We start from the raw sequence: 24,718 nt of genomic DNA, 5'->3' as shown, positions 1-24,718 counted from the left end.
AGTAGGCGGGTTTTTACTCCACCTGCCAAGAAGACCGCTGGGACAAATTCCGCTCCGCCGGCCTGGAGAAACGTTCAAAACTTAAAAAAGGCTCCGGTGGGTTTCTTGTCCCGTTGAGTAGCTGGTGTTGGTGTCGGTCCACCGCTCCGGGTCAGTGATTGACGTGAGAACCTGGAGGAAGACTCGCTCCGGTCCCTGAGACGCAGTTCAGCCTGCGTGGTGGTGGTGCTCATACGGGACAGAGCAGAGGGGCCGATTGTGATTTTATCGGCGCATGCTGAGATGAAACTGATCTTTTAAGCGTTTCTTTCGGATCCTGGACTTTAAACTGCATCTTCGTCAAGTGGAAATTTCACGTGCACGCAGCGTTGTTGGCCGCACTCCCGGCGAAAACATGACATACAAATGATGTTTAACATTTCTTTAGATGGAGCTTCATTCTCTAAAAACTTGGAGGACTTCGACTCTGTTCGCAGTGTCCTCCTCTACAGGTCAGTACAGCCACGGACGGCACAGTTATCTGAACACAGCTTGTGTATTTCTATTTCCACTTGAAACCTAAAGCTGCGTGCTTTTGTTTGGTCGGAGGCACTTTGTCAGAGGTTTTCTGAATACCGGAGGGGATTTAAAAACCTCGTGCAAGTCCGCAGCTGGCTGGACGTGACGGGGCAACAAAAACGAAAGCGCAGATGTGCATTTAAAATTCAGCAAACCCAGACGATTGATTGTCATTGCGTGCTCGATTCCACCATTCCTCTGGGGTCATTTAGGGGCTGTTGCGGTTAGAAGTTGGTTCTGTTGTGCTGATTGTTTTGTGATATTTGACGTCGATCACTCCCAGTGTTTATTCGTTGGGGTTAAATTGAGTGAATAATATAACCTGAGCTGGTATGTGGTGTTGTCTGTGCCGTTGCTGCATTATTTAATGGGATGAGAGCCTCTTGCTGGCACACTGTCGCGCGGTCCCACCTGGGCCACAAAGCAGAGGAGCCTCAGCTCAGAAAGCTTCTGCGTTGCCAGGAGCAACTTCGCCGTCCACCAATCGAATCGGGCGCATTCGCGTCACGTGACAACGCCAGCGCGCTGGCCAACGCTAACAACATGGCGATAGAGTACCACCGTTTGTTTCACCAAAAGTTTTGCGTTGAAGGACGCGTTTCGTGAGTGCGTCGGGATTGAAACGTCGCTGAACAAAAATGGCTTTCCCAACGTCGCGCCAGTTTACAGATAAAACTCTTTCTAGCCGTCAAACGGGAGAAGACGGTAGTGACTGCGAGTCTGCATCGAGTTTCAACAGCTCCGACGACTCCGAGTAAGAACATACGCTAATTTCACTCTGCGACCTCAAACAAACAGTTTACATTCACAGACGGTAAGACGGACCGTCTGTAGTGAGTCTGCCTGAACAAGTTCTCCACAGAAAAGTTCCCCCTGTTTGTGAGGAGGAGATACTGTCACTTGGCTCTGAAACAGACATTTTGATGGTTTACACAGCAGATATAAAACGGAGGCTGTGGTCTGCGGCTGCTTTTGATAATTTATCTCCACATATGATCTAAAATTGGTTGTTTTGTGAATATAAGTTTTGTCAGGCGGTGGCCAGCGTTGCCAAAGAGGGAGTGTCTTCCCATCCGCACAGTTTGATCTCTCCTCCCTGTGCTTTTCATAGCTTTGGGGAGTGTTTTCAATTTGGGAGGTAAACCTTCATAAATAATTACATGCCTCTTGCCATCCTCAGTGATTTTATGGATATCATGTCAAAGCTGCCTAGCACTGGGTCTTCAAAGCAGGTTTAAAAGGAGAGCAAGCAAAAGAAAAATCTAGTTTTTACTCCCACCCTTTTGGTCAGGCACATGTGACCACATGTGGTGGTTTTTAGTTTAGCTTTGTTGTTTGTTCATTACAACAACTGATAACTGGTAACTGATAGTCATACATTTGTACAGAAAAAAAATATTTTTCAATCAGTAACCGGCAAATAAGTTGAGCACAACAACTGCCCAAATACTGAAACTTTGCATGGATAATAGTTCATTCCTTCAAGATGGAAATAAATAGTAATGTGGATATATGATGGCAATGCATTTATTGTACATTAAAATCAGAAAAAAATGCCAAATTATTAAAAAGAAATGTCTAATTTAACTTCAGTACAGCTATTTAGACCAGAAAAAGACATCATGTAAGCTTTATCATTACATGATAACCAAAATATCTGTTATATCTGAATATCTATTTCTAGTTCTGCGTCATCATATCATTACTATCAGTAGATCTCTCATGTTGTCTTTTCAGTTTCATACCGCTGTGCATTTAATACTTGGTATCTTTCGGTGCTTCAGTGCTCTGTCTTCCCTCAGTGACCTGGAACCAGAATGGCTGGATGACATCCAGAAGAACGGCGAGCTTTTCTACCTGGAGCTGAGCGAGGGCGAAGAGGAGGCTGCATTGGCCCAAGCCACCGCCAATCAAGGCGTGTCCACTAATCATGTTCGCTTTAGTGAAAAGGAGGCCGAGATCATCACAGAGCAAAACAAGAAGCAGCGCTGCGGTTCACGGGCGAAAGATGAGCCCACTCTGAAAAGGTTAGCCAGGATCCTGAGGAGAAAACGCCGGCCATCTCAGCGCAGGGGAGGAGGGAAGGATGGGGGTAAAGACCACTCAACCTCGTCATCACCTCCAGCGTCCATCCTGAAGAACCAGCCCGGTACAAGGCAGGGCGTGACTGTGCAGCAGCAGCAGCTGAAGGAAGTGTGTGTCTACCTCAACCCTAAACGTCTTGGAGGTTCATCAGCACCTCTCTCTGATAGTGGCGGCCTGCTGGAAGCTCTGCTGGGGGTGGTGCATCGCCCCTCCTGGAGCAGAGGGCATGGAGACCCTGCAGTGGTCAGAAAGGAGGAAAGACTGACTGTTCATGGATTGATACCCAACAGCCCGGCCATCAAATGTGGACAAATCCTAATAGGTAGGACCACAATTCCAAGGAGTAGCTGCAATTACACCAGACTACAAAATATTATGTACAAGGCCATGTTCAAGATATGATCTATCCCCTCTAGAGTTCAGAAGAGGTCGAGAGCTATCCTAGCCTGTTGCTATGTTCCTGGCTGGGTGATGACATCTACACACACCTCACGAGGAGGAGGGGTGTGTCTGAGAAGCCTGAGCTCTTCAGGAATATTTTATTTGAAGAAAAATAAAGTAGTTTTCACAACCCCTACTGGCTTTTTACAGAAGGCCCTCTCTATCTCCCCAAAAAGGCAGAGGAAATGCAGCTACGCAGCAATTATGATTGATATGATCACCAGTCGAGTGGTGAACCAGCAGCGACATCACACAAACGCACTGCCAAAGCATGGGCTACAGTTATCACAGCGTAGTCATAGTCGCACGCAGATTTGTTTAGAAAAAGAGCCCAAAGCCTAAATAATGAGCATCATGTACAACACGTGATTATGTCAGAAAATGGCAGCATTATAGATAAAGTATGAGCTATGATTTGTAAAGGGAATTAGGAATAAACTGCTAGAACTGGCCTGTTTCTGGTAACGAGCCTTTTATTTTTTCTTCTGTATCGTGTTGCTCTCAGTTTGCTGAATCCATAGTAACAACTACAAAGTAATACAAATCATTATCATACTTTCAGTTTTTAGCTCTGTGTTGTAAAACCACAAAGTTCTTGTTAAAACTGTGTGGAGTACATTTAATCGCTACCTCTCGTGGCCAGCTCCGCGCTGCAACTATATTCAGTCCGAGTGAAAGCTTCAGCACGGAGTGAGCGAAACTCCAAATGCTGCTCAGGTCCCGTAGAAATCTGTCTGTTTGAAAGCTCGGCCTCTCTGAAGTGATTTTCCTCTATCTGGGCTAATGATCAGGCAGTTTTTACTAGCAGACGTAGGAATGCCAGTTGTGCTTCACCACAAATGACTACCCACATGAGTTACTGTTTAGAGAAGCTTTAATGCAGCGCAGCTACATGCTTAAACAATTAGAGCGGTTAAATACCTGGAATAGCTCTGTTACTGAGATTGTGGTGAGCCTCCCTGCAACCAAGCAGGTGAGGCTCTTTATTGGCCCTTTACTGGGTGCACTGCGGAGGTCAGGAACACATCCAAGTTAATACAATCAGTGTTCTTACTGAACATATAAGCCAAGTTAATATTTGATTATTGACCAAACATGGGTCAGATGTTTAGAATAAACGCTGCTCGATGGTGGACCTGTCCGCATCAAATGAGCGTGTTGCCTCTAAATAATATGCAGGCAAAGGTTGAGATGCTCCCTGTAATTTTGGAAAGAAAAGAGGCTGGAGTGCACCAAAAAATGAAGGCACGCTGCTTTGTTACAGCACAAAAGTTAAGCCTTTGATATGGTGTGTGTCTCTTGTTTTGGGGGCATTAATCCCCGTTCTTGTGGACGGCGTTCTGCTTAACTGCACATCAAGAAAATCTGCTTTGTGTTTCATTACTGTCAGACTCTGTGACTGTAAGGTGGTTAACACACACTGTTAGTATTGTTTATTAGCATTACTGGTCTTGTAAATGCCTCTCTGCGTGCGATCTTCAGGTGACGTGCTCGTAGCAGTGGACGATGTGGACGTGACCTCGGAGAACATCGAGAGGGTTCTGTCCTGCATCCCGGGACCAACACAGGTCAGTGTGTGTGTGTGTGTGTGTAAATCTACCGACATAGCAAATACACGCTCAGCAGCAGCAGCGGCTTGTGTGCGTACAGTTTTGTAGTTGTCTTTATAGTGAATATCGAAAGCCGCTAGCTGTCACGATCTCTGCTGTCATACTTTAAAGGGACCTTTTCCATATTGGATTAGCCTTCCAAAGCTGTATGGTAGCATTTTGGTCTTGTTACAAACAGCAAACTTGGACGGTAAGTGAAAGCATTAAATTATGCTGAAATGCATCGGCTCTTCTGAGCTGCTAAAATGTGAATAGAAAGCAGAAGTCAGCGGCATTTAACATTAGAAAACCCTCAATTACTGAGAAATTATCCTTTGATCGGCAGCTAAAAAATCCGTCGTCTGTGCCTCAGTCGTGCATTTTCACCAAAAAACAGACCATCAGAAAGTAGGAATTTGCAAATGACAGAGTGCGCGCGGATTGATGGCGAACACGACGGATAGACGGGACTGTGGTGTGACTCTTTTTTCGGTGCCACAGGAAGCTGTTGTGGGATTGAAAACTCATCTGATTAGAAGATGTAGTCGGAAACTAAATTACATCGTAGGGAAAGAGCGAGGGAGATTTTTTGGAAAAATACACGGTTCCCCAGGCACCACGATGACTCTCAAAAAACTTGAAATAGAGTTGTATTGCTGACAGAATGATTGTTTTGTGTGAGTGTGTGTTGGACGATGGTTTTTCTGTGCGCCAGCCCTCCCAGATGGAACGTAGTCAGAACTTATTATGTTTGGATGGACAAATATTAGTATTAAAGTCAGTCCACCGTGCCCTCTGCTAACCCTTCAGTTTCTCTTTCGTGTGTGTGTGTGTGTGTGTGTGTGTGTGTGTGTGTGTGTCCATCTATGAGCTCGTGCTAAATGACTGACATCAACAGACTGGAATTCCAGTGAGAGCACACTCCAGTCTAACCACATCCTTATTATTTATGATGAGCGAAAGTGCTGCAGTTAGCCCACTCAGCCTCTTTACCCAGTGATTTCCTAAATTCAGGGTTTGCCTATTTGAAGGTTTTCTTCTTCTCTTCTTTCATTTTTCATGGCTGAATCCAAAGCCCTCCGCTCAGTGTAATCAAAGCTGTGCCTCGCGTCCTTCGTGAATCCTGAGAACTGCGCAGCCATAAATCAATTTTCACCTCTCACTTCCAGGACTTGGAGTCACCAGTTGAAAGGTACATCACATGGCGTTCCACCCCTACCCGGCTCTTCTTTAATAATACCCCTAAAATTGGCTAAAATGGCTGGCGGCCCAGATGCAGGCGCCTGCTGGAGAGGCGGGTGGCCTGTGGTTAGTGCTGACAGCCCTTGGAGAGTTCTGGGAGCGATCGTTGGACTAGAAAAATAGAGTTTCGACATTTTTGACCCGCGAATATAATCTTTTCCTTTTTTTTTTTCCTGAAAACTATTTGGTAGGCACCATATGATCTAGGATCTTAAGAAAATACAGACTTCCCACCTTCTTTTTATTTTTATTTTTTGCAAAATAATCACCGCAATACCTCATGTATTTCTTTGAGCATACTACTACTAATACCACGTATTAATACTGCCAAATGCTTTTCTTTCGTTGGTTGCAGACACAAACAGTGCCTGGGTTAAAAGCTGGACTCCTCCGTGTGTGGAAGGCGGTATAAGCGGCCATGCAGCGTTCAATAAATGGCATATTTCACATTCTGTTACAGTCAAACACCAAAATGTAGTTGGGGCGTGTCCAGTTAAGATGTAGTGGTTAAAACTTATAACTGGATCTGCAAGGCCCGCGGTGGTTTGAGGTCAAATCCCAGCAGAACCTCCACTGTTCTGCCTGCCTCTCTGCTAAATGTCTCAGGCAGGGAAAACTCCTCAGACCTGCTGTATATTCTTTATGCGATACCCCCCTTGCGTCAGGGTTACACAGCGTTATTCATCCTCGTAGAAATACCTGACTTCCTGAAGGGCAGAGGAAGGTAGAGCCGTGCTCAGTCAGGACCTCGATCAACTCTCCCTGACCAGTGATTTCCACCGCAGCTCTTTAGCGCATTTTTTTAACCTGTTAGGATCCAGCTGCTCTTTCTCACATCTGGACTCCGGTTCTGGCTTTCTTGAATCAACATCAGTTCAGCTCCATGGACGGCCCCTCTTGCGCTGACAGGTTTCAGCTCCGAGTCAACACAGTGTGTGAACAGACCTGACACCATCTATAATGTGCACCTCCTGTACGCTCTGTAAACATTTGGTCTTTTGTTGGTAGAGAGTTTTCCTAATTGGTTTCCGTCGATAATGAGCTAATTTAAGCTGTACGATGAGTGGGATGGATTTTGTATATCCAGTGCGGATATGTAAACAGAATACCAGCATATATCATTATGACATTTTGGGGTTTGTGAAGGTTAGTATCTACACATGTGAGGTCTACACGCAGCCTCCACTGGATATAATCCGATGTAGCGCATAAGACCTAAACATAGCTGTGACAGACTGTTTAAAGGAGGACACCACAGAGGTGCAGCTTCTCACCCGTCTGTGTATCTTGACTGCATGTGTGTGTTTCCATGTGCGTGCTCGTCGGGTTTCCATGCAGCTCTGTTTCTCTTTCCACTGCGACTTTCTATGAATGGCAGTGTAAAATACAGCGCCGGGGTACGGAAAGTCAAAAAATACTGCCTGAACGAGAGAAGATAGGCCGTCTGTTGCCTTGCCACCGTTTCTTCGGGTTGCAGAGGTCTGGTTTTAATTTAGTCCAACACACTCAGACAAAAGCACGCACAATACACACACACACACACACACACACACACACTGCAGATCCCTGCTATTTGTTAGGCTGCGGTCGGCTCTGGATGTTGGTGTCACTTTCTCTCTGACAATCTATTCGCTTTTTTTCAGCCTTTTCCTGAATGAATGTGTAATGATTGAAGGTTTTCTCCCCTTTGGAAGCCCTGCACATGTGCACACCTCTGTTTTCCTCAAACAGACACATGGGCACTGTTAAAGCGTCTTGCCAAGTCTAATCATGTGGAGCCATAGTGGCTTATTTTTAGAAGTGAATGAAAACTCTGTCCTGATTTCTTATAAATCATTCTTGTCCCTTTCTTCATTTCGCTCAACCTTATGCTTTCATATTTTTCCTCTCTTTTCCCGCCACCTCCTCCAGGTGAGGCTGACCATGGAGACAGCGGCTCTGGTGGACGGCGGCAGCCTTAGCGACACTTCAGCGGCTCGTAAGACGAAGGTCTCTCCGCCGGTCAGCCAGCTGGTGCGTCTGCTGTGGGGGGAGGACACAGCCGAACTTCAGATGTCCATCGGACACATCCCGCACATTGTGATGTACCTCTCACTTAAACTGGACTCAGCGTCGCCGCAGGAGGAGGTCAGTTTGTGTAAAACGTGTGATGGGACATTTATACGTCTTTCCAGCATTAAAATTTTCACAAGGAAAATTATGAATGCCAAATAATTGGAAATCTGCTGGAAACCCCACCCCAGTAGTTCCAGGCAATAGGAAAGTTTAAATTGATAATATATAAATTTAAAATACCATGATTTAAGTTTCTGTCATGTTGCCCAGCCTGATTTCTGGAAGGATATGACAAGTGCAGGTTGGTGGGGCTTGAAGATGAGAGAACACCACACGTGTCAGAGCAGCGCAGTCTCTGTGGCGCAATCGGTTAGCGCGTTCGGCTGTTAACCGAAAGGTTGGTGGTTCGAGCCCACCCAGGGACGGTGTGTTTTGTGCTTACGTAAACAGATAACATCATGTAAATGAGTGAACTGCTTTCCATCATCAGGGGTAAGGGTCAGAGAAACATAGATAAAATGACTGTGACAGCAGCGATGCAGATTGAACAGGGCACATCTTCAGGAGTTGTGTGTCCTTCAGTGCAAAAGAATTGAATAACAGCCAGAAGAGTGCTTAAAGAGTCAGCATTTACTTTTTCCAGGTATCACATTTATATAAATTATATATAAAAAGCATTATAACTTGCAGGTCAGGGCAGGAAACAGACCAAAAATGTAAAACATTTCAGAAGAGAAAACCATACATCGTGTGATTTCATGAATTAGCATTCTCTAAGGTGCAGTCGGCTTGTATATTTGGCTGATAAGTGAAAGGTTGGTGGTTGGATATGCACATTCTTGTATGCAAAATAAGTAAATTCAAAGCCTGATTACAGCTACGCTTTTATGTCTAATAGTGTATTTATTATCTATTTTCTGCACAATGAATTCTCAGTTTAAAATTTCATGATTAGGCTTTCTATATATTGCCATACATGGGGGCGTGATTTCAGGAGCGAAGCCACGCCCCCACAGTATAGCGCAGTCTCTGTGGCGCAATCGGTTAGCGCGTTCGGCTGTTAACCGAAAGGTTGGTGGTTCGAGCCCACCCAGGGACGCTGTGTTTTACACTTAAGTAAACAGATAATAATTAATATCTTGAACTCTGGATGCCCTCAACAAAAATGCTGAACTTCGTCAGCCTCAGGTCACTTTGGTTCCTTTACGTTTAGTCCCGGATTGTGATGAAAGTGCTGCAAGACCACACCCCCCTCATCACAGCACAAACGCAGTCTCTGTGGCGCAATCGGTTAGCGCGTTCGGCTGTTAACCGAAAGGTTGGTGGTTCGAGCCCACCCAGGGACGCTGTGTTTTGTGCTTAAGTAAACATCACATACGACTGACTGTGATCCTGCTGTTGCAGAAATAACAAGACATGGCGTCAATATGTCCTTGTATCCAAAATGGAGGGAGCGTAGAAAAGAGCAAACCCTTTCTGCAACACCCAGATGTGCAGGGGATGCTGACGGAGCTTAAACAAAAATGTTGTTAAATGTTCCCAAAATTGAAATAGTCAGAGGAAACAGAACCTAAGGCCATTGTTGATATCCAAACTCTGTCTGATCACATATTTTTCCATCCTTTTGGGTTTTTGGGAAACCTGATCATGACTATGTGGTCAAAGGCCCACTGACTCTGAGCAGCACAATGAAAGTGGATTTAAAACACTGAAATATGTTGATCAGACATATTTAATCACCTACATTCTAACGATCGATTCATGGTTTGTGTCACTTCAACCATGAAGACTCTCCACACTACCAGCTAAAAGCCTTAATCGTCCTCCAGCGCGCAGGTGTGTTCTGATAATTGAGTGTCAAGAAATCCCAAATCCAGGAGTGGAAAGCTTTCTCTGAACTTCTCCGATGTGAGTCAGACTCTTATAGAAAACTACTGCTTTGGCCGGCTTCCAGCGCCTGCGGGTGCTGCTAACAGAAAACAGGGGAGATATTCAGGCGCAGCTCCTGTCGATAAATGATCTGTCATTTAAATGCTGTGAGCTTTATTCTCTCTAGAGTGAATCCACACATGCCCCTTTTGGCTGGAGTCTATAAAGAAAAATAGATATACATTTCATTTTTTAATTGCATCCATGCAAAGGGCGGCGTTTCCTTTCCCATAAGGTGGCAAACAATCAGCTCGCAGCCAAGTGTTAATCCCAAAGTGTGTGTTTTTCTACTCCGAGAAGCAAACTGCTCATTTGCTGACTGTCATCTCCTACGCTGTAATCACGTTTTCCCTGTGGACGACCATTGGCAGGTTGATGTTTTCTTTAAATGCTTGTACGGTTCCTTTCTGCGTATCTGCGAGCCAGAGTTTGACGTTTTTTTTTTCTGGAGCTGAAGATGGAGAGCATGGCTTGTCTGGAGCCACATCAGCCAGCACTCGCCTCTCTAAATGACAGTGGCGTGCCAGAAGCCGCCAAACTCTGACTTTGATTTTTTAGTCCTTTGATTGCAGGGTAGCAGGATTCGGAGCGGTTCGGTGGTGGTATTTTTGAGTTTGAGCTGTGATGTTTTTGTGATCTGAGCCTTTTTTTATGTATAAACAAGATGTAGCTGAAGTGTTTCACTGTGTCTTTGTTCTGCTTGCCAAGGCTATAAGGCCCCGTTCATTCAAGGTTTTTACCCCCTCGCCCGCCGCTCCGTGCTCAGACCCTCTCTGCGGCTCAGCTCTTATCCGCCCTGGATCCTTCAAAGCTGCCGGCATGCTGGGAGGAATACTAATATCACAAACAATACACTGAATGTGCCCAGAGCGCTCTCCTCTCTGCTTTGTAGTTTGTACGAGGGCCTTTTTTCACTGACATTTCGCTGAGCTGTTTAAGAGTTTCCATGAGCTTCAGTCAAATTCCTCTATTTCCTGCTTTTAAGTGACATTTCTTCCTCTGAGAAAGTGGCTGGACAGTAACGCTCAAACCAAACTAACATTGTTGAGGTGACAGAATAAACATCCAGCGGTCCGTCTGTTCGTTCGTCTCCGCTGTCCATAATTCAGACGACGCATTTTTACGTGACGTTTTTCTGTTGATCGGCTAACCAGAGATTTTTTTCTTACTGCTGCGTGTATAATTTTCATGACACAGATTCCAAATGACACTCACTTTGTGTGTGTGTGTGTGTGTGTGTGTGTGTGTGTGTGTGTGTGTGTGTGTGTGCAGGAGGAGATCTTGTACCAGTACCCGGTGTCTGAAGCATCCAGCCAGCTGAAAGGAGTGAGGGGGATCTTCCTCACGCTGTGCGACATGCTGGAGAATGTCACAGGAGGGCGGATCATCAGGTAGGCGCCGCAGCATGGACGACAAACAGTAACGCACCATCAGCCAACCAGGTGCTCCCTATCAGATCACACTGCAGACCCTGCATGCATCCTCGTTAGTATAGTGGACAGTATCTCCGCCTGTCACGCGGAAGACCGGGGTTCGATTCCCCGACGGGGAGACCTTATTGCTTATTGTCAAAACAACTGCAGGACAATCCATAAAAGAGTGTTCATATCTTTAATTACTGCGTTTCCGATTTAGATACGAGATTTATGTGAGCTGGGGTTCAAGTCCCTCTTTTTCCCGGACGAAGTCTACAACGTTACTGTACATGTCCCCATTTAGGAAATTATTTTGTTGCAGCAGCAGGTTAAACATACACATAAAATACATACAATAAAGAATAATAAAATGAAGAGAATAGTCAGGAGACACCGTTGCCACACTTTCCCAGCAATTTGCAGGGGCATACTGTCGTCCTCGTTAGTATAGTGGACAGTATCTCCGCCTGTCACGCGGAAGACCGGGGTTCGATTCCCCGACGGGGAGGCCTTATTGCTCCAGGCGTTGATCTTATCATACTGGTGTTCTGTCATTTCCGTGATTCACTGCATTTCGTTGTCTCTGTGTTGCACTCTGACAACGACGATTTAAGGACTGTTGTAGTTTCAGGTGCTTTAAATCTTACATGTAATGATTTCTAACAGATTTTCACCTGCAGTGATGCTCCTGTACTTTGATATAATTGCTCTAATGAGCAGTATTGGATGCAGACTGTGGCAGTGATACTGAGAAGTGTTAACTTTTCATCTTCTGTAACGCCTTTAACTTTGTCACACAGTGCTGCTTGTTTCATGAGGAGGATTGTGTGCAGATTCAGAATTTTTCCATCCTCTTTTCACTTCTTCCTCCTTCTGCCACTGAAAACTTTCTTTCACACACACACGCTCAGATTTCCCTCTATACATAAATTATAACAGCATTAATGTGGTGATGATGAAACCAGTTTTAATAAGTTCCAAAAACTGTTTTTGCTGTAACTCCCCCAAATTCCTAACTTTTCTGCCAGTTCGCCGCTGGATGTTTTGAGTATCAACACAGTTCACAGTTGAGTTTAAAACAACATTTGGGAGAAAATTCTGGAAATTGGGGGAGTTGTTGGACGTTATGAATTCAACATTCATGTATTGATGTTAACCCCTCTTTTTCTGTCCTGTCTGTCGCATGTCTTTCCATTCCTCCGTAGTTCCTCTCTCCTGCTCGGCAAACATCTGGTACATGTGGGCTACTGGAAGGAAAGCGGCAACCTGTTGGTCATTGGACTTCCTGCTGAGAGGTACTCCAGAGGGAGGCGGTATCAAACACACAGATTATGACACAGAGATAACTCCACCAAATTTCACCACTGAACTGCAGCCTTTGCCAGCAGAGAAATCGACAGATATCACAGGCTGATTGTGCTTGTTCAGTAATTGATTCTGATGCTGGTGAGCGGTCATAAATTTTCAAAGCGTGACCTGCACTCCAGAAATTAACTACTTTTGGAGAAGAGGAAACATATTTAAGAGCACCATCGGTGAAAACAATTGAAAAGTTTCTCTCAGCGTGCACATGTGCTTCTTTTTGTCCCATGCTGGCTGGATGAATGCCTCCTTCAGGAGCACGTGGTTGTAACATGGTTGCTGATTTGAGTGACATTAGCCACCTTTTCATTTTCAGCCGCCGATCAGTCGTCACGTCGGTTGAGAAACAAACTCATTCACGCGTGAAGGGTCGATCCTGGAGGAACACCCACGTGTAGACAAAACAATAACGTATAAAATGTTCCTCCTTCGTGGCTCCCGGCCGTTAGTCCAAATATTTGATGAGCAGAGGTTCGTGCAGGTCTGCCTTTGACATTTTTCCGTTTCCCGGCAGGGTTCCACTGCTGTATCTGCAGACGGTCGTGGGAGACGTCGTCCGGACATTAAAAGTGATGTACGGCTCCTTGGACAGGTTGGTCGGTCTGAGCTTTCCTGTGGTCCTGCTGGGAGAGCTGGTTCAAACTTCCCCTCTCTGGCTGCCATTTTTTTTATGCAACACATACTGAAATAGAAACAGTGTGTTTCACCACTTCAAAGCAGCAGCTAGATTGTACACAGAGTCTTCATTGTCTGACGCTCTTAACTCTGTGTAACTCTGTGTTCCCAAACATCTTTCCCTCCCTCCACGTCTTTTTCCTCTGTCGTTCTGTGAATCACTCTCTGTGTTATCATGGCGCTCATTTCTTCACCGTGTCCTCCGCAGCGCCTTCGGTAAAGCAGACCACGCTCCCAGGCTCGACCACTTCTTCTGCCTGTTCTTCCAGCAGCTCATTCAGCCGTCTCGCTTGAGGGACGGCTCCTCCGCCCCGCCTCCCGACGTCTCAGGGACCCTTTTCCTCGACGGACTGCCGGCGGTCCGATGGCTCACGCTGCCTCCAGAAATCAAGGTGTGTTGACGTGTATTACGCGAGCTGTGGGGGCATAAATGTGTTTGTTCAGTCACACTGTGGGGACTCAAAACTCAAGTCCCATCATGTAAATGATGAAATCTTGGGGTGAACACTTTGGTTGAATTTAGGATAAGTCTCCAGGAAATGAATGTAAGTCTATGGTGCCCTCCAGTGTCCACTGTTAAGAGTGACTCCAGTACAATGTGACATGTTAACCATGTATTTATTGGATCAGTGCAGAAGGACACTGTAGATGCATAAAACTGAAGAGATGTACAACTTTGACTGGACATTATTTAGCACATTCCTGATTCTGATTTTGATCCTTATGCTGATAATTAAATGCTGTTAAGCTTTTGTTTGATCTTCTCCGCCCACAGATGGAGGTGGACACTGTTCTCTCTGATTTCGAGTCTTCTGATTTTGGAGAGATGGTGAGAAATGGCGAGAACTTGTAATCGGTTACACACTTTTGCATCAGACAATTAACTTATGGATTTTAATCTTTCTCTTTGTTTTTCCAACAGTCTGAGGACTTTTTTGGCCTGAGGCGTCTGTATGTGATTCTTGGTTCCTGTTTGTTCTACAAGGTAGGTGTCCTCGTCCAAACACACACACACACACACACACACGCTCCAGTGCAGGCGGCCTTGTCGTATTTATATCCTCCCTCACAGTCTAGACGGCTGTCTTTAAATGGCAGCCATGAAAGGCCCGGCTAGCAGTCACTGTGTGCAGAAGATGACCTTTCACATGAGATTACACGATGAGCCTGCTCTGTGGCTCAGTGACTATCACCAGCCTAATCACTCTGTTTAAATATTAACAAAGGGGAAAAGATAGAAGGACAGTGAGCTGTAGACTGTTACATTTTTTGTGTTATGTTTAATTAAAAAGATTTTACTAAATCATCCACACGCTCACCTTCCAGTCCTACCTGATCGCCAACCATCTGCCTAAAGAGGACCTGCTGGACGTGTGCCTGTACTGCCAGCACTACTGCCTGCTGCCGCTGGCGTCTGAGCAGCGGGTGGGTCAGCTGGTCATCTGGAGGGAGGTGTTTCCGCAGCAGAGAGCCAGCAGCGGCAGCGCAGCACCAGGCTACAGCCAGCCTGAAGGACGCCACTTCCTCCTCATAGTGGGGCTGGTAAGGAGGCGAGTCGCTGGTTTTTTGTCTTTATTAGACTTTTAGATAGAGTTGGAGTGTGTTCACAAGTATTCTACTTGAAGCAGTGCAGTTCTTAGTCAGCCGAAATGAAGCAAAGATGTAGTCGGCACTTTTCTGAGTATTTTTCCATGAATAATGTCCACATAAGGTTCAAGTTATCAAACCCTTTTCTTCTTCTTCATCCATCGACTAAAAACAAAAGTGTGTTAAAGGAAACATGACTTCCCTCATGTCCTCTCCTTCTTCTGTTTATTCATCTCTCTGTCTTTGTTTTTCTTTTTCTGTCATACCTCTAGTTTTTATTGTCCTGATTATATTTTCTCTGTGTGTATTCATTCATCTCTCCACCCCAGAGGCACTTCATGCAGTGTGTGCTGCTGGAAGCGGGTGGATGTGCTTCACCAGCTTTGGGTTCTCCAGGACCTGATTGTGTTTACGTGGATCAGGTGAACCTTGTTGGACTTGAATCTGAATTCTTTTGCAGCCAAGAGAGCCAAAAATCTGTTGATGACTACAATATAAACTGAAGCTCTCTCGCTCTCAGGTGAAGGCCACCTTGTTGCAGCTGGAGGTGCTGGAAGCGGGCATGGAGGAGCGTCTGAACGCTCCACCTGCTCCCTGCCTGTCCTGTGCTGACTGGTTCCTCCCTGCCGCCACGGCCCGCGACCGCCTGGACAGCCTGGCCTCTTCCTCCCCCATCTTCAGCAAGCTAGCCGGGGCAGTTAAAGGCTCCTCCACGGGCTCCAGAGGGCGTAGCTTGTTTGGGGAGAAGGCCCGGAGGTCCAGCCCACAGAGGAGCCTGTCGGACAGCGGGAGCGAGGGACAGATGGATGCTGGGTCAGGGTCTGGTTCATCAGTGGCTCCAGGCCTCAGTCCACATTCCACGCCGGACTCGGCGAGGAAGCTGGGGGGACGACGGGACTCACTGGGGTCGGGAGGGTCTGATGGGAGTGGAGGCAGCGGAGGCCTCTTCAAGGTACAGCTGCAGTCTTTTATAAAGTTAGGGTTAAAGTTAAAGTATAAAGTTCAATTCATGATCGCATTTGATGTTTTCTAACTCTAATCTCACAGAAAAGGAGCCTTCAATGCTTTTTTTCTGCTTTGACAGCAGATTCCCAGGATGAAGCACCCAAACCCGTTCTACCTGGGCACCCTGAGGAAGACCCTGACTGAAAGGGAGACAGAGGAGATGTATAACACCATGAAGTGGGTGATGGGAAATGATCCTTTTCCCTCAGTCCAGTTGCATACATAATTTACGCAGCTAAAACCCTAAAAACTCTACCTGTCCTGTGTTTGTGACAGACTCACCTCGGGGGCAGAGAACACTTTGTTCCACTATGTCCTAATGGAAACGGTTCAGGGGATCTTCATCGCTCCCACTCACAGAGAAGTGGCTCAGCTCAGCGGCTCCATTCACCCACAGCTCATTCGCAACTTCCACCACTGCTGCCTCTCCATACGGGCGGCGTTTCAGCAGAGCCTGCCAGCCAGGGTGAGCGACAGTTAGACATGTAGCCTAAAATATATATAAAATCCTAATTTACAAAACCAAGGTGATGTAATCAAATGATTGTTGTGTGGTTTTCTTTTGTGCAGGGTCGTCGGGCTGCAGACAGACCTCAGGGTGCCGGCTGGGGTCTGGGTCCAGTGAAGGAACACGGGGTTCTGTTCCAGTGTAAACCTGAGAACTGGACCGACCAGAGGAAACCTGCTCCCACCATGACGTACTGGGTTATAGGGTAAGTCAGCTTCCCCTTTGATCAGACTGATTTTTATCAACTAACCTTTGGTCGAGAATATTACTAGAACAGAGCAATATGTTTAGTCTGACCAAAAATATTCAACTGGCATTAAGACAAAGAAGGAAGCAAACCGTGACAAATGTGAAGCTGTTGTAATATTTATCTCTAATTAAAGTGTTTGACAGGAACTTTTTCTCGTGTCCAATTCTTGTCTTTTTGTCAGACGGATGTTGCTCGAGCCCGTCCCTCAGGAATTCTACGTGTGTTTCCATGACTCCGTGGCGGAGGTTCCTGTAGAGATGGCCTTCAGACTCTCCTTCGGCCTCGCCTTATGATGCATCACCACAAGATTTCTTCCACCGTTTGAGCATCAGCTGCTTTCCCAGGACAACAGTCCCAAGCACCTGAGAGCAGATGTGGGGATTTTATGCAAGCTGTCCCACGTCATTTCTGTGCCTTGTTGCTCACCACAGATGTGTGTAATGGCCTCTAAGTGTGTGTTTGTGTGGATAGAAAGCTCCTCAACCAGTGAATACCTCAGACACCTCAGTGTAAATGTCTGATCAGAGCAGACAAAACCCTTCCAGTGTGACCAGTCGCCCTGACAGTTTTCTGCCGTGAAGTTTACTAAGATGGACCATAAAAATCCTGCTGCTGCTGCTGCTGCTGCACACATCTCCAGGTGGACAGATGAGCAGATAAGGTTGTATTTTCACAAGTAGTATGCAGTGCTGGAAACACGTCATTTGTTACTTAATTTAAGATGTACAGTTTTGTATGGAAATTCAGTCATTTGTTACTAAAATGAACTTTGAGATTAAAGAAACAAAAGCTGTGTCTCTGATTCTTTCCAAACAGATCTGCTTGTCATTGATGTTTGTCTCCAAGTCTAATTTTTTTTTATGTCTTAACATTTAACAATATATGTAACTCAACTGTGTAACTAGCATCACTGTGGGGAAAGACATTATTATAAATCCACACTGTGTTTGACAAATGTCAATGAGTGATCCGGTTCTGATGAAACTGAGGATGACAGTGTTCAGTGGCGACAGAAACGGGAGCTTTGCTGGGAAATTGCTGATAAAACGTGGGGACGGTCTCTCTTTTGTCTGCACTGGTCCCACAACTGGTCCCACATTTCCATCAATCGCTGTGGGCCTGTCCTTCTCTCTCACTTTTAAAATAAGCCATGGACTATAACATTGCTGTACATATCCCAATTTAGAGAAGCATTTTGTTGCAGGAGCAGGTTAAACATACACATAAACATAAAATATATGTTCCTATCATTAGACTAGACTGCTTCTTTATTGATCCCAATTTGGGAAGTTATTTTGTTGGAGTAGCAATTAAACATACAGGCAGACACGGAATGTATCAACAATTATTTAGAAAAAAGTAACAAAAAAATATATAAACACGAATAAAAATAAAAATATCACAAAGTAAAACCACATATATAGTTATATGTATTATAATGTATAATACACATTATATAATATTATAATAATAGAATAAATATACAATATAACTAAGTATATAAATAGTATTTACAGCAAAAACAGCAGAATATGTGTGCAGCTTCAGATGACAGGTAAGTGTAAACCGTAGACCGTATGTGCAATATTGCAGTAGTGCAGATAATATGTAAAAATAATATGCAAAACAAAAGAGTTTGTGAGGTTGGTGGAATAACTGTTAAAGTCACTTTGTACAGTGGGATGGCTCGTGACAGCGGAGCTGGAGCCATGTGTTACAGAAGGAGCTCCGCTGTCTGTCCACGAGGTGGTGAAGAGGACGTTCAGGATTATCCATGATGGATATCCATGATGGAGAAATCGTTATTGCGTTTCCGCTTTAGATTAATGGTCGATGTCTTCGCAGCGCGTGCGGCTTCCCCGTTCAAGGGGGCGTGGTCTATTTTTTCTACAGTGTTATTTATCTTAATAAATATTGTTTCTTTCATCTCAAAGTTCATTTTAGCAACAAATGACTCAATTTCCATCAAAAACTGCACATCTTAAATTTAGTCATTTTCATTGATTTATGACGTGTTATAGCCCATGTGTTTAGTTGGCAACTGAGAAAAAATATGAAAAATCAACTTTTTTTTTTAACGTTTAAACGGTTTTGCTAAAACATTAAACGCAGTTTGTCAAAACAACTGCAGGAGAATCCATAAAAAAGTGTTCATATCTTTAATTATTGCGTTTCTGATGTCTTGGCAGCGGGTGCCGTTCAAGGGGGCGTGGTCTATTTTTTTTTTAAAAGTGTTATTTATCTCAATAAATATTGTTTCTTTCATCTCAAAGTTCATTTTAGCAACAAATGACTCAATTTCCATCAAAAACTGCATATCTTAAATTTAGTCATTTTCACTGATTTATGACGTGTTATAGCCCATGTGTTTAGTTGGCAACTGAGAAAAAATATGAAAAATCAACTTTTTTTTTTAACGTTTAAACGGTTTTGCTGAAACGCTAAAAGCAGTTTGTCAAAACAACTGCAGGAGAATCCATAAAAGAGTGTTCATATCTTTAATTATTGCGTTTCTGATGTCTTGGCAGCGCGTGCCGTTCAAGGGGGCGTGGTCTATTTTTTCTACAGCGTTATTTATCTTAATAAATATTGTTTCTTTCATCCCAAAGTTCATTTTAGCAACAAATGACTCAATTTCCATCAAAAACTGCACATCTTAAATTTAGTCATTTTCACTGATTTATGACGTGTTATAGCCCATGTGTTTAGTTGGCAACTGAGAAAAAACATGAAAAATCAACTTTTTTTTTTTAACGTTTAAACGGTTTCGCTGAAACGTTAAAAGCAGTTTGTCAAAATAACTGCAGGAGAATCCATAAAAGAGTGTTCATATCTTTGATTATTGCGTTTCTGATGTCTTGGCAGCGCGTGCCGTTCAAGGGGGCGTGGTCTATTTTTTCTACAGCGTTATTTATCTTAATAAATATTGTTTCTTTCATCTCAAAGTTCATTTTAGCAACAAATGACTCCATTTCCATCAAAAACTCCACATCTTAAATTTAGTCATTTTCACTGATTTATGACGTGTTATAGCCCATGTGTTTAGTTGGCAATCGAGGAAAAACATGAAAAATCAACTCTTTTTTTTAACGTTTAAACGGTTTTGCTAAACGCAGTTTGTCAAAACAACTGCAGGAGAATCCATAAAAGAGTGTTCATATCTTTAATTATTGCGTTTCTGATGTCTTGGCAGCGCGTGCCGTTCAAGGGGGCGTGGTCTATTTTTTTTTTAAAGTGTTATTTATCTTAATAAATATTGTTTCTTTCATCTCAAAGTTCATTTTAGCAACAAATGACTCCATTTCCATCAAAAACTGCACATCTTAAATTTAGTCATTTTCACTGATTTATGACGTGTTATAGCCCATGTGTTTAGTTGGCAATCGAGGAAAAACATGAAAAATCAACTCTTTTTTTTAACGTTTAAACGGTTTTGCTAAACGCAGTTTGTCAAAGCAACTGCAGGAGAATCCATAAAAGAGTGTTCATATCTTTAATTATTGCGTTTCTGATGTCTTGGCAGCGCGTGCCGTTCAAGGGGGCGTGGTCTATTTTTTTTTTAAAGTGTTATTTATCTTAATAAATATTGTTTCTTTCATCTCAAAGTTCATTTTAGCAACAAATGACTCAATTTCCATCAAAAACTGCACATCTTAAATTTAGTCATTTTCACTGATTTATGACGTGTTATAGCCCATGTGTTTAGTTGGCAATCGAGAAAAAATATGAAAAATCAACTTTTTTTTTTAACGTTTAAACGGTTTTGCTGAAACGCTATAAGCACTTTTTCAAAACAACTGCAGGAGAATCCATAAAAGAGTGTTCATATCTTTAATTATTGCGTTTCTGATGTCTTGTCAGCGCGTGCCGTTCAAGGGGGCGTGGTCTATTTTTTCTACAGTGTTATTTATCTTAATAAATATTGTTTCTTTCATCCCAAAGTTCATTTCAGCAACAAATGACTCAATTTCCATCAAAAACTGCACATCTTATATTTAGTCATTTTCATTGATTTATGACGTGTTATAGCCCATGTGTTTAGTTGGCAACTGAGAAAAAATATGAAAAATCAACTTTTTTTTTTAACGTTTAAACGGTTTTGCTGAAACGCAATAAGCAGTTTGTCAAAAGACCTGCAGGAGAATCCATAAAAGAGTGTTCATATCTTTAATTATTGCGTTTCTGATTTAGAGTAATGGTCATGTCTTGGCAGCGCGTGCGGAAGGCTCGGGTATCGATTTCCGTTCAAGGGGGCGTGGTCTATTTTTTCTATAGTGTTATTTATCATAATAAATATTGTTTCTTTCATCTCAAAGTTCATTTTAGCAACAAATGACTCAATTTCCATCAAAAACTGCACATCTTAAATTTAGTCATTTTCATTGATTTATGACGTGTTATAGCCCATGTGTTTAGTTGGCAATCGAGAAAAAATATGAAAAATCAACTTTTTTTTTTTAACGTTTAAACGGTTTTGCTGAAACACGAAAAGCAGTTTGTCAAAACAACTGCAGGAGAATCCATAAGAAAATGTTCAAATCTTTAATTATTGCGTTTCTGATGTCTTGGCAGCGGTTCCGTTCAAGGGGGCGTGGTCTATTTTTTTTTTAAAAGTGTTATTTATCTTAATAAATATTGTTTCTTTCATCTCAAAGTTCATTTTAGCAACAAATGACTCAATTTCCATCAAAAACTGCACATCTTAAATTTAGTCATTTTCGCTGATTTATGACGTGTTATAGCCCATGTGTTTAGTTGGCAATCGAGAAAAAATATGAAAAATCAGCTTTTTTTTTTTTAAACGTTTAAACGGTTTTGCTGAAACGCTATAAGCAGTTTGTCAAAACAACTGCAGGAGAATCCATAAAAGGTGTTCATATCTTTAATTATTGCGTTTCTGATGTCTTGGCAGCGCGTGCCGTTCAAGGGGGCGTGGTCTATTTTTTCTACAGCGTTATTTATCTTAATAAATATTGTTTCTTTCATCTCAAAGTTCATTTTAGCAACAAATGACTCCATTTCCATCAAAAACTGCACATCTTAAATTTAGTCATTTTCACTGATTTATGACGTGTTATAGCCCATGTGTTTAGTTGGCAATGGAGAAAAAACATGAAAAATCAACTCTTTTTTTTAACGTTTAAACGGTTTTGCTAAACGCAGTTTGTCAAAACAACTGCAGGAGAATCCATAAAAGAGTGTTCATATCTTTAATTATTGCGTTTCTGATGTCTTGGCAGCGCGTGCCGTTCAAGGGGGCGTGGTCTTTTTTTAAGTGTTATTTATCTTAATAAATATTGTTTCTTTCATCCCAAAGTTCATTTTAGCAACAAATGACTCAATTTCCATCAAAAACTGCACATCTTAAATTTAGTCATTTTCACTGATTTATGACGTGTTATAGCCCATGTGTTTAGTTGGCAATCGAGAAAAAATATGAAAAATCAACTTTTTTTTTTTAACGTTTAAACGGTTTTGCTGAAACACGAAAAGCAGTTTGTCAAAACAACTGCAGGAGAATCCATAAGAAAATGTTCAAATCTTTAATTATTGCGTTTCTGATGTCTTGGCAGCGGTTCCGTTCAAGGGGGCGTGGTCTATTTTTTTTTTAAAAGTGTTATTTATCTTAATAAATATTGTTTCTTTCATCTCAAAGTTCATTTTAGCAACAAATGACTCAATTTCCATCAAAAACTGCACATCTTAAATTTAGTCATTTTCGCTGATTTATGACGTGTTATAGCCCATGTGTTTAGTTGGCAATCGAGAAAAAATATGAAAAATCAGCTTTTTTTTTTTTAAACGTTTAAACGGTTTTGCTGAAACGCTATAAGCAGTTTGTCAAAACAACTGCAGGAGAATCCATAAAAGGTGTTCATATCTTTAATTATTGCGTTTCTGATGTCTTGGCAGCGCGTGCCGTTCAAGGGGGCGTGGTCTATTTTTTCTACAGCGTTATTTATCTTAATAAATATTGTTTCTTTCATCTCAAAGTTCATTTTAGCAACAAATGACTCCATTTCCATCAAAAACTGCACATCTTAAATTTAGTCATTTTCACTGATTTATGACGTGTTATAGCCCATGTGTTTAGTTGGCAATGGAGAAAAAACATGAAAAATCAACTCTTTTTTTTAACGTTTAAACGGTTTTGCTAAACGCAGTTTGTCAAAACAACTGCAGGAGAATCCATAAAAGAGTGTTCATATCTTTAATTATTGCGTTTCTGATGTCTTGGCAGCGCGTGCCGTTCAAGGGGGCGTGGTCTTTTTTAAGTGTTATTTATCTTAATAAATATTGTTTCTTTCATCTCAAAGTTCATTTTAGCAACAAATGACTCCATTTCCATCAAAAACTGCACATCTTATATTTAGTCATTTTCACTGATTTATGACGTGTTATAGCCCATGTGTTTAGTTGGCAATCGAGAAAAAACATGAAAAATCAACTTCTTTTTTTAACGTTTAAACGGTTTTGCTGAAACGCTAAAAGCAGTTTGTCAAAACAACTGCAGGAGAATCCATAAAAGAGTGTTCATATCTTTAATTATTGCGTTTCTGATGTCTTGGCAGCGCGTGCCGTTCAAGGGGGCGTGGTCTATTTTTTCTACAGCGTTATTTATCTTAATAAATATTGTTTCTTTCATCTCAAAGTTCATTTTAGCAACAAATGACTCCATTTCCATCAAAAACTGCACATCTTAAATTTAGTCATTTTCATTGATTTATGACGTGTTATAGCCCATGTGTTTAGTTGGCAACTGAGAAAAAATATGAAAAATCAACTTTTTTTTTTTTTTAACGTTTAAACGGTTTCGCTGAAACGTTAAAAGCAGTTTGTTAAAACAACTGCAGGAGAATCCATAAAAAAAGTGTTCATATCTTTAATTATTTCGTTTCTGATGTCTTGGCAGCGCGTGCCGTTCAAGGGGGCGTGGTCTATTTTTTCTACAGTGTTATTTATCTTAATAAATATTGTTTCTTTCATCCCAAAGTTCATTTTAGCAACAAATGACTCAATTTCCATCAAAAACTGCACATCTTAAATTTAGTCATTTTCACTGATTTATGACGTGTTATAGCCCATGTGTTTAGTTGGCAACTGAGAAAAAACATGAAAAATCAACTTCTTTTTTTTTTAACGTTTAAACGGTTTCGCTGAAACGTTAAAAGCAGTTTGTCAAAACAACTGCAGGAGAATCCATAAAAGAGTGTTCATATCTTTGATTATTGCGTTTCTGATGTCTTGGCAGCGCGTGCCGTTCAAGGGGGCGTGGTCTATTTTTTCTACAGTGTTATTTATCTTAATAAATATTGTTTCTTTCATCCCAAAGTTCATTTTAGCAACAAATGACTCAATTTCCATCAAAAACTGCACATCTTAAATTTAGTCATTTTCACTGATTTATGACGTGTTATAGCCCATGTGTTTAGTTGGCAACTGAGAAAAAACATGAAAAATCAACTTTTTTTTTTTTAACGTTTAAACGGTTTTGCTGAAACGTTAAAAACAGTTTGTTAAAACAACTGCAGGAGAATCCATAAAAAAAGTGTTCATATCTTTAATTATTTCGTTTCTGATGTCTTGGCAGCGCGTGCCGTTCAAGGGGGCGTGGTCTATTTTTTCTACAGTGTTATTTATCTTAATAAATATTGTTTCTTTCATCCCAAAGTTCATTTTAGCAACAAATGACTCAATTTCCATCAAAAACTGCACATCTTAAATTTAGTCATTTTCACTGATTTATGACGTGTTATAGCCCATGTGTTTAGTTGGCAACTGAGAAAAAACATGAAAAATCAACTTCTTTTTTTTTTAACGTTTAAACGGTTTCGCTGAAACGTTAAAAGCAGTTTGTTAAAACAACTGCAAGAGAATCCATAAAAGAGTGTTCATATCTTTGATTATTGCGTTTCTGATGTCTTGGCAGCGCGTGCCGTTCAAGGGGGCGTGGTCTATTTTTTCTACAGTGTTATTTATCTTAATAAATATTGTTTCTTTCATCCCAAAGTTCATT

General features: G+C 42.3%; 1 protein-coding gene and 5 non-coding genes across 7 annotated transcripts; all 6 read left to right on the top strand.

Annotated features, from left to right (window-relative positions):
• The first annotated feature begins 305 nt into the window (after nt 1-305).
• On the top strand, nt 306-17,478 carry intu (inturned planar cell polarity protein). Of its 2 annotated transcripts, none has more exons than XM_076725119.1 (17): nt 306-491; nt 2,361-2,965; nt 4,567-4,652; nt 7,827-8,042; nt 11,172-11,290; nt 12,520-12,609; nt 13,191-13,268; nt 13,560-13,743; nt 14,127-14,180; nt 14,274-14,336; nt 14,678-14,893; nt 15,268-15,360; nt 15,459-15,890; nt 16,023-16,120; nt 16,220-16,409; nt 16,514-16,656; nt 16,883-17,478. In XM_076725119.1, exons 1-17 carry the CDS (start codon nt 406-408, stop codon nt 16,992-16,994), a joined length of 2,865 nt encoding a protein of 954 aa, XP_076581234.1. In that variant the 5' UTR covers nt 306-405; the 3' UTR covers nt 16,995-17,478. The 2 variants fall into 2 exon arrangements, with proteins under 2 accessions (XP_076581234.1, XP_076581233.1); XM_076725118.1 differs by lacking the exon at nt 306-491 and adding an exon at nt 1,102-1,312.
• On the top strand, nt 8,322-8,395 carry trnan-guu (transfer RNA asparagine (anticodon GUU)). Its single transcript has one exon. It is a non-coding gene; the product is annotated as a tRNA-Asn (tRNA).
• On the top strand, nt 8,996-9,069 carry trnan-guu (transfer RNA asparagine (anticodon GUU)). The gene has a single exon. It is a non-coding gene; the product is annotated as a tRNA-Asn (tRNA).
• On the top strand, nt 9,243-9,316 carry trnan-guu (transfer RNA asparagine (anticodon GUU)). The gene has a single exon. It is a non-coding gene; the product is annotated as a tRNA-Asn (tRNA).
• Nucleotides 11,380-11,451, top strand: trnad-guc (transfer RNA aspartic acid (anticodon GUC)). The gene has a single exon. It is a non-coding gene; the product is annotated as a tRNA-Asp (tRNA).
• trnad-guc (transfer RNA aspartic acid (anticodon GUC)) lies at nt 11,751-11,822 on the top strand. Its single transcript has one exon. It is a non-coding gene; the product is annotated as a tRNA-Asp (tRNA).
• Nucleotides 17,479-24,718: the final 7,240 nt, after the last annotated feature.

This window comes from Chaetodon auriga, chromosome 24, assembly GCF_051107435.1.
Source record: "Chaetodon auriga isolate fChaAug3 chromosome 24, fChaAug3.hap1, whole genome shotgun sequence".
NCBI lineage: Eukaryota > Metazoa > Chordata > Actinopteri > Chaetodontiformes > Chaetodontidae > Chaetodon > Chaetodon auriga.
The sequence above is the reverse complement of the archived record's forward strand: the minus strand, read 5'-3'. Positions and strand labels throughout refer to the sequence as shown.

Coding starts and splice junctions, on each gene's coding strand:
- intu (XM_076725118.1), top strand. CDS start 1,197: ATGGCTTTCCCAACGTCGCGCCAGTTTACAGATAAAACTCTTTCTAGC. Junction 4,653..7,826: donor GCATCCCGGGACCAACACAG/GTCAGTGTGTGT, acceptor CACCTCCTCCAG/GTGAGGCTGACCATGGAGAC. Junction 16,657..16,882: donor ATGACGTACTGGGTTATAGG/GTAAGTCAGCTT, acceptor TCTTTTTGTCAG/ACGGATGTTGCTCGAGCCCG.